The following is a 16,141-nucleotide window of genomic DNA, read 5'->3' as shown; positions in this document are numbered from 1 at the left end:
CCTCTGTGGCAGCTGTTGATCAGCCTTTGCCTCTTTCTTTCCCTCTGGGCTTCGCCAGCAGCTGCACCTCTCTTTCTCTCCAGGCCTCCGCGGGGGCTGCTGATCAGCCCCGCCTCTCTGATCAGGCCCGGAGATAGGCCCAGAGACACTGACTGGCACAGAAACTGACCAATCAGAACCAAATCTGGTGAACTGTGAGGAGCTAATGGCTGCATAGGAGGCAGAGCTTCTGACGCTGACTGGCATAGAAACCGACCAATCAGAACCTAACTGGGTAAACTGCGAAGGCTTAACCTAAAGTGAGGGCTGAGGAGGGATTTTAAGAGCAACAGCTCTTTGGTTTAAGGTGTAAGAAAGCGGTTCAATTTTTTAATGACCGGTTTGGCAGTATAGTGCATATGGCTGGCTATCAGTCCAGATATAGGGATTATGTATTTTTGTCTGCCAAGAGCATCTCCTCTTGCTAAAAAAGGCTCCCCCGGCCACCATTTAAGCAATCCTATCCTATATAATTTATCTATACTAATAAAAGAGTAATATGCTAATTAGAACAGGTCGACCAGCCATCTTCCGGATGTCCGATTTCCTTCCAGACAAAGCCATGGCTGTGGGGGCCGAGGCAGAGGTAGTTAGGGGCGATCAGGCCGGCAGGGGAGGGCAGTTGGGGGACGAGATCAGGCCAGTAGGGGAGGGCAGTTGGGGGCAACCAGGCCAGCAGGAGAGGGCAGTTGGGGGCGAGATCAGGCTGGCAGGGGAGGGCAGCTAGGGGGCAAGATCAGGCCAGCAAGGGAGGGCAGTTAGGGGTGATCAAGCAGGCAGAGGCAGTTGGGGGTGAGATCAGGCCGGCAGGGGAGAGCAATTGGGGGAGAGATCAGGCCAGCAGGGGAGGGCAGTTAGGGGCGATCAGCAGGCAGGCAGGTGAGCAGTTAGGAGCCAGCGGTCCCAGATTGTGAGAGGGATGTCCGACTGCTGGCAGTTGGACATCCCCCAAGGGGTTCCCGATTGAAGAGGGTGCAGGCTGGGTTGGGGGAACACCCCCTCAGCACGAATTTCGCGCACCGGGCCACTAATGTGTGTAGTGTGTGTGTGTGTGTATACATTTATACACACACACACACATATATATGTATATACATATATACATATATACATACACACACACACACACTAGAGGCCCGGTGAACGAAATTCATGTACTGGGGTGGGGGTGTGACCCTCAGCACAGCCTGCACCCTCTCCAATCTGGGACCCCTCAAGGGCAGTTGGAAATCCCTCTCACAATCCAGGACTGCTGGCTCCCAACTGCTCGCCTGCCTGCCTTCCTCATTGCCCCTAACCGCTTCTGCCTGACAGCCTGATCACCCCCTAACCACTCCCCTGTCAGCCTGATTGATGCCTAACTGCTCCCCTGCCAGCCTGTTTGCCCCTAACCGCCCTCCCCTGTAGGCCTGGTCACCCCTAACTGCCCTCCCCAGCAGGCCTGGTCACCCCTAACTGCCCTCCCCTGCAGGCCTGGTCCCCCCAACTGCTCTCCCCTGCAGGCCTGGGTCTCCCCCAACTGCCCTTCCCTGCAGGCCCGGTCGCCCCCAACTTCCCTCCGCTGCCAGCCTTGTCTCCCCCAACTGCCCTCCCCTGCAGGCCCGGTTGCCCCCAACTTCCCTCCTCTGCCGGCCTGGTCATCCCTAACTGCCCTCCCCTGCAGACTTGATCGCCCCCAACTGCCCTCCCTTGCAGGCCTGGTCCCTTCCAAATGCCCTCCCCTGCTGGCCATCTTGTGGTGGCCATCTTTGACCACATGGGGGCAGCCATCTTGTGTGTTGTAGTGATGGTCAATTTGCATATTACTCTTTTATTAGATAGGATATATATATGTTTCTTTCTCTCTCTCTCTCTCTCTCTCTCTCTCTCTCTCTCTCTCTCTCTCTATATATATATATATATATATATATATATATATATAACTTCCTTTAAAAAAAAAGAAAAAAGATTGCCCTGACCCTAGCCAGTTTGGCTCAGTGGATAGAGCAGCAGCCTGCAGACCAAAGAGTCCCAGGTTCAATTACAGTCCAGGGCACATACCATGGTTGCAGGCTCCTCCATGGCCTGGCCCCTGGCCCGGGCACATGCAGGAGGCAACCAATCGATGTGTTTCTCTCACACTGATGTTTCTCTCCAGTCTTTCCCTCTCCCACTCTCTCTAAAAGATCAATGGAAAAATATTCTCGGGTGAGGATTAACAACAACAACAAAAGAGTGCTGGGTCTGCTCAGTGGTTAGAATGTCAGCCCTCAGACCGAAGGATTGTGGGTTGGATTCCGGGTCAAGATTCCCTAGCCCCAGGAGGGGCATGTGTGGGAAGAAACCAATCTTTGTGTCTCTCTCACATCAATGTTTCTCTCTCTCTCCCTCTCTCACCTCCCTTACACTCTCTCTAGAAATCAATGGAAAAAATATCGAGTGAAGATTTTAAAAAAAGTAAGAGTGGTACGGCGTATATATACTGGTATGGGCAGAAAGTTATATCTCTACATAACATCACTCACAAAAATAAACTGGGCTAAATATGAACATAGAAAACAAAATTGCAATCACATTAAAAGAAAAATAAGAGGATTTATTTATAATTCTAGGGAATGAATAGTGTTCTTTAAAAAGACATTAAAAAGCAAAAGCTATTAAGAAAGAGAAAGATATATTGGTATTTAGTCATCAAAATTAAACTTTCTAGACCCTAAAACTTAAAAGGACTCTGGGAAATATATCTGCAACATGTAGTAAAAGGAAATATTAGATTCCATAATTCAAACAAAAAAAAAAAACATTAAAAAAATACTCCTAAAACTCATAGGTGAAAGATGCAACCCTAAGGGTAGAGGATGTGGGCAAATTCATCTATATAGAAATCAAATGGATGACAAATTTATAAAGATGAACTTCACCAGCAATCTAGGAAATGGAATGCCATTTTTCACCCAAAAGACTGGTGGTTAAAATAACAAATGGGAGTGTACATATGAGGAAAAATAGGGAACACAAGTGGGAGTACTGACTGATACAATCACTTCAGAGGGAATTTGAGAGTATATATTAAGCATATACTTTCAATACTCAGTAATTCTACTTCTTCTTTTTACCCAAAAGAAACTTGCATGCACACTAGAAGGCATGAACAAAGACATCCACTATAGCAATGTTAATAAAAATGAAAACTTGCCAACAATTTAAATAACAAAGGGAAATGGCTAAATAAGATACATTTATACTATGGATGCATTTTTAAAAAGTGAAATAACTCTATATGTAACATATTATCTATTTATAATCTATAGATAATACATATGTATAACAATAAGGAAAAGACCTATTTCTGAGTGATTAAAAATACAAAGCAATAATTCTGTAAAGAAATAATGAGAAAATGCTTATATGTAATATGATTACATAATATGCATATAAATGCATATGAAAAGTATTACAAAGGTATGTATGAAAGGAACTCCTATGAGATGGAGGAGGCAGAACTGAGGAAGGCTATTATTATAGGTCCTAATCAAACTACACTAGAAGAATGTATTCTTGTATAATTTGTGTAAGTTAATGTTAAAAAAATTCTGCTGATTTTAGTTGAGCTTGGGATTTTTGTTTGAGGAACCTTTTTCCATACAACATAAATATGGTTTCTATGTCGTATGGAAAGGAGTTTCTCAGACAATAGTTTAAGAAGACCTAACCACCTATAGCCTAGAATACCAAAGGAGTTTGCCAACAAACTTAAAAGTCTCTTCCTCATATTGCCTTCAAAGCTCTTCAAGTACCTCTCAATTTAAATCACTCTTGATTCTACTATCTGGTTTTATTTTTCATAGCAGTTATCACTAGCTGAACTTATCTGTTCATTCTCGTTTATTGTCTGACTCCCACTAGAATGGGAATGGCAAGACAATTTTGAATTCATATGATTTTAGTCAAGCCATTAAGAGTTTTCTTACAGTATCAAAGATACATTTTATTTACTTACCTTAGTTGGAAAAGGAAATTTGGAAGGTTCTGTTTTGCATGGTGTATGAATAGCCGTTAGAGGGGGAGGCCATGAATGCGTCATCTCCTGAAATGTAATTATTACAGTTTGTTTTCAACCAGGTCAAGGATAAAAATTACACAGCTAAAAACCAGATTTGTATTATAAATGCTGGTTTCATGATTGTTCCTCCAAAGGTATACATATTTAATCAATAAATATTAATTAAGCACAACTGTGTGCAAGGCACTATCGGGTAGGTAATAGGAAAATAAATAATATACACTCTCTGGCATCAAAGAGCTTGGAGTTAGGATGATATAACCTTGTGAATAGTTACAGAAATTAGTCCTGTAGTCAAATACAAGGCACATAGTAAAATGCTACTGAGGAAGAGGTTGCTGTGGGAGTGGGAGGAGGGGGATAATAATAATAAAAGTAGCTAACATTGTATACCTGTAATGAGCCAGACATTATGCTAAGTGTTTTACATGTCTATTACTCATATAGTGCTCACAATCACATTATGAGGTAGATACCATTATTATCCTAAGTCTATGTAGGATGAAATTGAAGCACAGAGATTAAGTTATTTATTCAAAATCACACATTTAGTAAGTAATGAACACAGAATTTCATCCTAGGACGTCTGGCCACAGAGGCTATTCACTGATAGGAAATATTGGTCAGGAAAATCAGAAAAGAGGTATCAAAAGCACATGAGCAAGAAGACAAACAAGCAAGGCCATAAAGTCTGACTTTATTCAATACCTGCTGTCTAATCATATGCTAAGTATGTCCAAGTGGAGGTTTGGATAAGATCACAACGTGAATGTTAGGGAACCAGGGGAGGAAGAGGTATCAGGCATGGAATAAGGAGGGAGTGTTTTATTCTGGCATTTAGCTCAAAGTAAACCATTATACAGAGAAAATATAATAAAGGTGGTATATACTTTAAGAATTTACCTTATAGCTTATACCCACATAGTTATGTAAAGATACATGTTCAAGCAGCTCACACTAAAAAAATGGAAGCAACCTAAATATCCAATAACACAGGAATAACTAAATAAATTACCAGACATCCATACAATGGAACACCAAGCAGGCAGTAAAATGAGAAATTTAAATACTGACATGAAATGATGTCCACAGTATATTACTAAGTGACAAACACAAATCACAGTCTATGTCCTAGTAAATGTTTATATATGAAAAAAAATCTCTGGAAGATAGTTAACAATAGCTAGCTACCTTTGGGCAACAGAATGACAGAAGGGACAAAAGACAAGGGAATTTGATACAGTCTTTACTACTTGAACCTCTAGAATCACTACCTGCACTGTAATTGCTCTTCACCTTCTTACAATGCTTTATTTTTTAATGGCATTTCACTTACTGAAATATTATAATTGATTTCTTACAACCTGCTCTAGAATGTCAGCTCAAAGGATGCAACAGTATCATTATCATCACCACTGTATCCTCAGTGTTTGATACATAGTAGGTGTTCAATTAGTAAGACTTGAATTAATAAATCCTTTTTTTAAATAGTAAACACATATTGCTTTTACATTACATTTTTTTCCTTTAAGTTTGTTCCTAGAAACAGTATGACTACAAATATCAAGAAAACATGAAGGGAATTCAGACCTAAAGTTCCTTGCCCACTGCACATAGTGAAGGGGAAAGAAAACAGAAAATCATATACCCCAGGTTTTCAATGTTGGCATTTTACACCTCAAATACCAAAATACCCTCAAAAGAAAATCCATCATCAAATGATTGAGCACTTATTACACCCAAGGCCATATGCCACCCTGTATATATAAAATGCAAAATAAATTGTTAATAATATGAAAGGAATAATTAAATATAAAAAAATCTTAAGATTTCTTCTAGGTATTAGAATGCCATATATTTTTGAGGATTTGGGGAAAAGATATATGCTCCCTTAGATTTTTTATATACATGGCAACTGAAAAATGAATGCTATATGAAAATCAAAGGAAAAAGCTTATCACTGTGGTCTCTGTTGGTATGATAAAGGGGGTATTTTATTAGTATTCTAATAAAAAATAGAATCTATATATAACTTAAGAGGAAGGAGAGACACATTCCATGAAAGTTTTCTTTAAAAAAGGTAAAAGAAAGAGAACATGTATGGCTTAGGGAAAGCAGTTTGGTTAATCTGTAGTGGGAGAGGTTAGGACTGGCCTATGGAAGGTCTGGAATGTTAAATTTGGACACTATTCTTTGTATGGGCCTTAGAGAGCCATTGAAAATTTCTAGAAAGCATATTAATTTATGAAGATAAAAGGATTGAGACAAAGAACCTGGTAGCAATACAGAAGACAGATGAGCAGGGAGACTGAAGGCAGAAAGGCAGAGTGAGAACTGTACACTGCAATTATTGAAGCTCAAGGTAGTAGAAATGGAAATAAAGGAAATGAATATTTTCAAGGAATTTTCAAAGTCTACATGTAGTTTGTGATTAAGTAGAACATGAGAGAAAGAAATGAGAGGTAATTAGGATGCTACACTTATAAGAATGGGAGAATGGTGGTACTATATTAATGGAAGGAAACCTGATTAATTTAGACATGTTGAGTCTGAAGAAGCAGGGAGAAATCCAAATGGAGACCCAGCTAAAAAAAAAAACAATTAAGAAACATAAACCAAAACCTAAAGGAGACCAAGGCAGAAGAGAAAGACTGAATAACTGTCTAATAGATAAAGCCAAAAAAAATGGGAGAAAAGGGCAACTAACTGAGCAAAATGAAGAGGGGAGGCTAGAAAATACACCCATATTTAAAAGGTAAGAGAGGACACACAGTTCCCCAAAGGCAGAGAATGAGAGACAAGAAAATTGTATGGAAAATAAAAACAATGAAGCATAACAACAGTCAAGGAAGAAAAAAATAAAAATTCTTTAAAACAGCTGAAAGAGCAGAGAACTCAAATGAAGTCTCCAATGACATCACAGAACAGATTCAGCAAAACGGTAGAGATAAAGGAGAGATTAAACTGGGCTAAAGGAAAGAAAGAGGGAATAAAGTAAAAGTGACCAATACAAGTAATCTTTCAAAAGTATCCATACTGAAATGCCAGTATAGACATAATAATTTAGGAGCTTTTGCAAAAAGTACAAGTAATATGTTTCTGACAGTTTTTCTCTATTGAGTCAAAAGCAATTATTTTGTCACTCATAAGTATGTGACAAATAACTATATTTTTCAAAAGCTTTAAAATATCTTTCTTATACTTAGATTAGAAATAATTTTTAAGTATAATTATTAAGGTGAGCAGCTTGTCAAAAAATTCAAATATTTATATACAAAATATACCATGATACTGAGATACATCACTGGACTTCCTCTTTTTCTTTTCTCAATGGAGGAATATACTTTTTGGTCATATGTCACTTTTAAACATTCATTAAACACTCAAAATATGCAGTATTCAGAGGAGGTCTTTCAATGTAGGATTTGATCAGTGTGTACAGATGAATTACAAAGCAAGCTATTTTCAATGTGATGGTTTGATTGATAACTATCGAGTTTTTTTAGCACTTCAAATTACTAACAGATAAACCAGAAAAAGTACAGTTATATTTGGTTCCTTCCTCTTTTTAAGGCCAACAGTTAAGACTGAAATTTGTCTTACTTAAAAACAAAAACCGCTCTTTGAGGACAAATGGTAAACAAACCAAGTGATTTAGAACCTAAGTATGAATATAAGCATAATAAATAGAGCCAATTATTTTTTATGGACATAATCAAGTTACACATGTGAACAATCTGTTACTTCAGATCCTTTGTGAAATAGAGGGGTAAAGAGGGTAAGAGAGTGGCAGAGCATAATAAGAGAGCTTATTAAAAAGAAAACACACAACTTACTTTAAGAATTTCATCCACACAGCTCACATCACCAGAAGCAGTTGCCTTAGGAAAGAAGAAAAGAAATACACATTAGATCTGAAGTCACTTATTATTAGAATTTTATCATTTGTTGTACAAATTCAATAACATTATTAGAAACAAAACTTAAAGAAGTACTTATGCTCCCACTACTCCACATCAGAACACTTATTAGAATACCTGGACTACTTTTCTTAAATACAAATTTCTCAAAAACTAAAACTATCTTAATCACCAAACTGACTTGACTTAAAAAACTTTGTATTTTTCAAAAGCTTTAGAATATCTTTCTCATACTTAGATTAGAAATTATTTTTAAATGAGATTTTTCAGATGAACAATTTGCCAAAAAGTTTTAAAATTCTAAGGATCTTCTTGTTTGAAGAACAAATGACCACTTTTTTCTCTCCAGAGGAGTAATTAGATGACAAATGCCAAGAACAATGAATTTTTCAAGGCCACAGGAAAAATTTTTAAATACTCAAAATAGCATTTTACCTATACCTGACCTCCACCCCACTGTTTTAAGCTATGAGCTGTGATTTCCAGCTACTAACATTATCTTTATTTTTCTTTCTTTTTCATCCTCACCCGAGGATATGTTTATTGATTTGAGGGAGAGAGGAAGAGAGGGAGAGAGGAAGAGAGGGAGAGAGGAAGAGAGGGAGAGAGAGAGGTGAGAAAAGGGGAAGAGGGGGAGAAAGAGACAGAGAGAGAGAAACATCAATGTGAGAGAGATGTGTGTGCCCCGATCGGGGATGGAACCTGCAACTTAGGTATGTACCCTGACCAGGAATGCAACCCACAACCTTTTGGAATATGGGAAGATGCTATCACCAAATAGGCCACCTGGCCAGTAGGAAATCTAAGATACTCATAGATCGTACTTTTATTCTATAACCAACTCATCATTTTAATGTTTGAAACAATGAATGGTATTTTCTCTACTGCACAAGAGGGTGAAGCTAACAACTCTATGGATCTATTTGGAAGTCAATCACAAGTCTTCCTTTAAACTTTTACATTCCTTACTATTAAAACAAAGAAACAGTTCAAGTTCAACCATAATTTCATGGTAAACTGCTCCACATAGTCACAATGTTAAAAGCTCTAAATGTGTGACTTACATCCAGTGGTTGGGAAGGTATTTTCAGCTTGGTGAGATGAGCTTTGCTGCTAGACTTCAATTCAGCCATGCTGTTGCCATGGGATTGACTGCTGTAGTGCTCAGAGGACAGCTTTGGTTCCATGGACTCCTGTCCGTCCATAGGCCGTACATAGGCAGTGGGTTTCTGTAACATTGAACTGGACTTCGACATCAATGAAGGTGGGAAAGACTGATTTGAGTGCTGCCCACTTGAGAAAGATACACGGGAAGGAGAATCCCAATTTGCATCAGGGTCCCGAGGTGATTTGGAACGTTGATGTTCCTTGTTATGGTGATCATTCCCGTGAGACCTGGAATGACTGGAGCTTAATGAAGAAACAGCCTGGGGTTTTCCAGGGCTGGAAGAGCGTGATTTGGAGTGTTCTGATCCATGCTGGCCTTTTTTCCGGCTACTGCTCCCACTACTGCTATATGAATCACGGTCATGCCTCTGGCTACTACTATTAGTGCCACCACTGCCACCTGCACTGGTCCGCTGGCTACTGTGTCCACTCTGTAAGCCTGAGGACCGTTTCTGAGACTGAGAAGTGCTGGGTGCAGGTCCTACAGGAGTCCATTTGCTACTCTGATGAGAGCTCCCATGTCTCTGTTCAAAGAAATTTGGGTTAGATTTTTCATCTGCTGTCGGTGGTACTGCAGGTTTGGGAAGTGCAACAAGCTTTGGTATAGATCTGTCTCCTATGAAATCCTTCATTTCATCGTAGTTTCCAAGCATACTCTGAATACGACTTGATAGCTTATCTTCTTTACTCGTCTACAAAGAAATGTAAAAATATAATTATATAATTAGCATAACTTGAAATAAGAGATGCTTCTAAAGTGACTTTGCAAACTTCAAATGGAAAGGGTCTTTCCTCATATCTTAAGGTTAACAACTCAAAGCAAACTCCAAATATATAATTTTTATAGTGAAAACAATGCACTGAAAGTGAAACATATTCATGCTAAAACACAAATATTCTATAGGACACTGAGAAATATATATAATAAGTTCCAGGAGGGGAAAAATACAAATTTCACCAATAAATATACTGACACAGTACTGAAAATCTTTTCAAGAACAGGAAAAGTAATCTGCCTTTATGTAATTAAGTTCCAGGTCATCAGATTATTCATACACAGTCTAGGAAAACATTATATTCCTAATAATTAAAAAATTTAGTGAAACAAGTTATACCCAACTACTGTTTTTTAAATTTTAATTCCTCTGTTACTTTGACTCATCAAATTAAGAAAAGTCCCAGTAACACATTAAGCATAGAAAATCTACTGGTAAAAGTTTTAAATTCTCCCCAATAAAATTTAAATGAATAAATAAATAAGTTTTAAATCCTAACTACTAATTCTGACCAATAAATGCTCCACTATTTGAAGTCAATAGTACATACTTTAAACTTCAAGAATTATTCTTGGATAATAAGGAAGTCTAAGATGTATCGAAGCTTTAGGACTCTTTCACATTCATACACATGGAAGAAAGTCTACCAATTACATTAAAAAAGGAAATCAAGACTGAGTCACTACTATTTTATTTTGTGGTTGGCATGAATCAATAAGGACTTTAAATCATTTGAAAATCAGTATGATCCCTATTAAACAAGAGAGCTAAATATACAGCAACTTATAGACAGTATCAAGATTAGAAATAAAATCCAATTCATTATAGCGTAATTACAGTATATGATTTTAATCACTAATCCCAAATCTCAGGTTTTGTGTTATACTCATATAAATCATGTCAGTTTAACTGCCTTTATTAGAAAATCCTTAAAAGCTCTGAATGCATGGCTTTTATAGATCTCATATAATATCCATAAACATTAAATGTTAAGGGTAAATCCAGGATATGCTGTTACATTTATTTTTTTATTTTTATTTTTTTGCTGTTACATTTATATTTCATCAGAAAAAAAGTCTAACACAACTTCTCAAACTCATACTATGGCAATAATGGTCATTACTGCTGCTATACATTGTATTATAGCTATTATACAAAATATGTCTTTAAAATATAAAAATAGTTCAAATGAAACCCAAAGCCAAATCAAGTATTAGAGACATTTGTGGCCACTACAGCTACATTAGAGTCATCAGAAGTGGTACCATTCAGTGTTTTATGTCATTCCAAATCAAGCACAATGGTAGTTATAAAAATAGCAACTGGTTCCATTTATTGAACAACTCTGACAATATGCTTTACTCTAAATCTGATATTGTTAATTAAGCATTAAATACATTAGAAAGAAAATCAGAGAATTTAGTATGTGACAATAGCAAAAGAAACAGATTGATACTGAAAATACATTTATTCAAACATACTAATAAGTCACTGAAACCTAGTTAACCAAGCAACGGAATAGGCAGAAACAAAGAATCTATGAAATATATTCATTTTGATTGATGTTATAACCAAAGAACCTAGGAAACAGCAGACAATGAAGATTGATTCACAAAATTTTAACTTAATTTAAGGCTTAAAAAAGTGAAATACCTGCCCAAAGTTAGTAGTAGAGCCAGGAATACAGACATGAATGTTTGAGCTAATCCAGATCACATTTTCAAAATTATAGGATAGCAATTGGGAGGGAGATGGGCAATGACAATGACTTCAGAGCCCTAGTAATACTCTATTTCTTGATCTAGATACTGATTATTATCAGGTTGTTCATGCTGTGAAAATTCTTTTAGCTATAACACAATTTGTATACTTTTCTGTATGCATGTTATACCCCAATAAAAGTACCCCAACAAAATAAATTCCACTCAGAGGAAATGGTATACATGATAACTCTTATCTAATATAAAAATTCAAGCTTAAACATTTTAAAAATAAAAACGTCATAGTATTGCCCTAGCCAGTTTGGCTCAGTGAGTAGAGCATTGGCCTGCGGATTGAAAGGTCCCAGGTTCGATTCTGGTCAAGGGCACATGCCCAGGTTGTGGGGGCTCAATCCCAGTGCGGGGGGCATGCAGGAGGCAGCCAATCAATGATTCTCTCATCATTGATGTTTCTCTCCCTCTCTCTCCCTCTCCCTTCCTCTCTGATTAAAAAATAATAATAATAAAATTGTTAAAAATGTCATAGTATTGGGGGAAAAACATTCAGAGAAGGACAACTTACAACTTTGTATGGCTCAGCAAAGAGAGGAGAGCTAGGTGGGAAGGCGTCTTCACCCTGCTGAATTTCCTGATTCCGCCTTTCCCGTTCTTTCATACGCAGCACATTCCGGTCTTCACGGTTCATGTTGCTATGGGAAAAAAACGCAATCTTTATATCACAAAAAAGAAAAGGAAAAAATTAAAAGTTCTCTACTGATTTTGTCAGTTTAATGCTTCAAACGGAGATTCCCTTTCACCTTCCAAATAATAACAGGTATTAGTGCTGAAGTTGGGTTTTGGCAATGATTTTATCAATTAATACCACCCCATTGAAACACTTAACCTTATCAACTTTTAAAGTATTCTGCTTTCTAAAAGTCAGCTAAAACTTACACATTCAGAGAAGGTATTACTTAAACCCAAATCCTTAATATTTCCTATAAGCCTTCCATGGCTTCCTCTTCAGAACTCTTAACTATTCTCTGTCATTAGAGGCATACAACCCACTCCCACCTACCACCCCCTCTCCCCAAGGTCCAGTGCTTGTCTCTACTTTGCATCTACCTTATCTTGATTTCTTTTTGTCCCAAACACAGCTTCCTTGGTGTCCATCCTTATGGCAGTTTGACCTCAGCTTTGCTGTTGCTCTAGATTCCCTAAAAAACGACATTTCTGCTCTAAATACATTAATATTTCAATTAACACCTCAATAAATGGCAAAACGGAGGCTTTCAGCAATAGAATGTGTAAAATTAACTTGGGTTAGTAACAGTAGTTGAAATTGTGATGGAATAGAAAAACACTTTTAGGGTGAAGGAAAAATGAGGGTGTCATTTCTATAATCATGAAAGTACGGTGTCTTTTCAGTAAGAATAAACTAAGGAAAATAGTTGATTTATAGTAGCAGGGATTTTGGTTACATAGATAATGAAAAAGGTTTTCAAACCCTGGGACAAGGAATTACCAGGAACTCTGCAACACTATTCCCTGGAGACAGATTAAACCACCAGTCCTAGTTTTACCAGTACTTATTTTTTAATTTTTATTTATTTCAGAGAGGAAGGGAGAGGGAGAAAGAGAAAGAAACATCAATGATGAGAGAGAATCACTGACTGGCTGCCTCCTGCACATCCCCTACTGGGGATCAAGCCCGAAACCCAGGCATGTGCAGCAAGCACTGACTGGAATCGAATCCAGGACCCTTCACTCTGCAGGCCAACATGCTATGCACTGAGTCAAATGAGCTAGGGCTGTCCTAGTTTTGATTTTAAAAAAAAAGTCCTCTTGGAAGCCAAAGGCAAAAATCAAGTTATACTATGTGCAGCATTTTTAGACTTATGATTTATAAATCAAACCTAATTGGAAAATTAAAGTCCATAAAGATTGGGGGAAATTTAATTGTAAAATTAGAATGGACAGCAAAGCAAATATACTCTTGAGGACTTTTATAAGTGGTTAGAACAGTACAATATTCAAAGATAAACCTTTCTGATTTGCATAATTAGTACCTTACATTTAATATTTTTTAAAGTACTCTAAGTGTTCCAAATGTATATTAAAGTTGTTTCTTATTTGTACAATTTTCTAATAAACTTAGAAAAGAATATGTTTTTTGAGGTATGGAAATAGTGTGTGCTTTGTTCGATCTCCCTAGTATTTAGCACCATACAGAACCACAAAAAGTGTTTCAGTCTTCCTTTAATAAATACCATACAACTTCTACACTTCAGTATTCAGAGAATAAAACCAAAGACCATATATTATCCTCCAGCTCACTTGAAACAACTAATAATTGTATATCACTAACAATCAAGTTTCAAATAGACCTCTTAACCTATGGTACTGGAACATATAAAGTTATTTGTATTTGAGAATTTAAGGGGCATGTTAACTAATGATTTCCTTACATTTCATAAATTCAATTCCTGAAAGATCAGAGAACAGAAATGCCTTCTTTAAACTATGATTTCATTTTATGTATTCAACAGCACTGAAATAATCATGCAAGAAATATTTGTGCATTGATGGCAAAAACAGGTACAATTTCCATAATAAAATCCCTCCTATAATTACAAAAAACTGTTTTCTTTTCTTAAAAAATAAAAGGCATCCAACTGAATATTTCCTCTTTTAACAAGAATGCCAAGAAGCTCAGAACTGCCTGGCCCGTGTGGCTCAATGGCTGAGCACTGACCTATGAACCAGGAGGTTATGGTTCCATTCCCAGTCCGGGCACATGCCCAGGTTGTTGGTTCGATCCCCAGTGTGGGGAGTGCAGGAGGCAGCCAATTAATAATTCTCTCTCATCACTGATGTTTCTAACTCTCTCTCCCTCTCTCTTAACTCTCTGAAATCAATAAAAATACATATTTTTTAAATAAGCTCAGAATTAAATTAACTGATTATTTAAAAAGAACTAATATCCCAGTTGTAGTTCTGTTCTAATTTTTTTCTTGATTTGACTTATTTTTGCATCTAATTTATAGCCTCCATTTTTTCCTCCTGTATTTTCACATCAATATCTCTGCCTAACGTAAAATAAAGTTTTCCAAAAGCAATCATTCCAGTAATATGAGCTCTCTAAAAAGTAACATAAAATTTAAATGAGTCAATTTGAAATATATCTTTGCAGTACAAAAACTATTTCATTGCATATCCCTCATGACACATGCAACTATTGTACTAAAATAGGATTCAGTGGTGTTTTTTTTTTTTAATTAGCAAATTGCTGTATCACAACAAAACCTATGGGGCTGCTAGATAAAAGAATTTTGAAAAGAAAACTTGTCAGGCATAAGCATGCAGGTGGGAAGATTGCTGGGTTCAGAACTGTGGAACCCCTGGAGTATTACAGGAGATTTTTTTTTTTAATAAATCTTTATTGTTCAGATTATTACATATGTTCCTCTTTTTTTCCCCCATAGCTCCCCTCCACCTGATTCCCCACCCCACGCCATGCCCTTACCCCCCGCCACTGCCTTCATCCATAGGTATAAGATTTTTGTCCAATCTCTTCCCGCACCCCTCACACCCCTTTTCCCCTGAGAATTGTCAGTCCACTCCCTTTCTATGCCCCTGATTCTATTATATTCATCAGTTTATTCTGTTCATCAGATTTTTTATTCACTTGATTTTTAGATTCACTTGTTGATAGACATGTATTTGTTGTCATTTTGTTGTTCATTATTTTTATCTTTACCTTTTTCTTCTTCTTCCTCTTCTTAAAGAATACCCTTCAGCATTTCATATAATACTGGTTTGGTGGTGCTGAACTCCTTTAGCTTTTTCTTGTCTGTGAAGCTCTTTATCTGACCTTCAATTCTAAATGATAGCTTTGCTGGGTAGAGTAATCTTGGTTGTAGGTTCTTGCTACAACCAAGATTACTTCGAATATTTCTTTGAATATTTCACTTTGAATATTTCTTGCCACTCCCTTCTGGCCTGCATAGTTTCTGTTGAGAAATCAGCTGACAGTCGTATGGATACTCCCTTGTAGGTAACTAACCGTTTTTCTCTTCCTGCTTTCAGGATTCTCTGTCTTTTGCCCTTGGCATTTTATTTATGATGTGTCTTGGTGTGGTCCTCTTTGGATTCCTCTTGTTTGGGGTTCTCTGCGCTTCCTGGACTTGTAAGTCTATTTCTTTCACCAGGTAGGGCAAGTTTTCTGTCATTATTTCTTCTAATAGGTTTTCAATATTTTGCTCTCTCTCTTCTTCTGGCACCCCCATAATTTGGATGTTGGTACGCTTAAAGTTGTCCCAGAGGCTCCTTACACTATCTTCATATTTTTGGATTCTTTTTTCCTTTTGTTTTTCTGGTTGGGTGTTTTTTGTTTCCTCGTGTTTCAAATCTTTGGTTTGATTCTTGGGGTCCTTTGATCTACTGTTAAATTTCTATATATTATTTCAGACAGTGTATGCTTAATTTCTGACTGGT

At 37.2% G+C, this 16,141-nt stretch overlaps 1 protein-coding gene across 2 annotated transcripts in view; it reads right to left on the bottom strand.

Moving 5' to 3' along the window:
• Nucleotides 1-16,141, bottom strand: part of AFF4 (ALF transcription elongation factor 4) — an 84,515-nt gene that overhangs the window by 47,030 nt on the left and 21,344 nt on the right. The window contains exons 2-5 of one of the 2 annotated variants that reach the window (XM_080672397.1): nucleotides 12,228-12,354; nucleotides 9,066-9,860; nucleotides 7,918-7,962; nucleotides 4,019-4,105 (exon numbers count right to left, since the gene is read on the bottom strand). In XM_080672397.1, the coding sequence (XP_080528523.1) occupies nucleotides 4,019-4,105; nucleotides 7,918-7,962; nucleotides 9,066-9,860; nucleotides 12,228-12,350 (1,050 nt within the window). In that variant the 5' untranslated portion in view covers nucleotides 12,351-12,354. The remainder of the gene's footprint in view (nucleotides 1-4,018; nucleotides 4,106-7,917; nucleotides 7,963-9,065; nucleotides 9,861-12,227; nucleotides 12,355-16,141) is intronic. The other variant, XM_080672398.1, reaches the window with a different exon arrangement.

The sequence above is a fragment of the Plecotus auritus genome (assembly GCF_963455305.1).
Source record: "Plecotus auritus genome assembly, chromosome: 6".
Taxonomy (NCBI): Eukaryota; Metazoa; Chordata; class Mammalia; order Chiroptera; family Vespertilionidae; genus Plecotus; species Plecotus auritus.
Note: the sequence above shows the minus strand (reverse complement) of the source record. Positions and strands in the feature narration are given on the sequence as shown.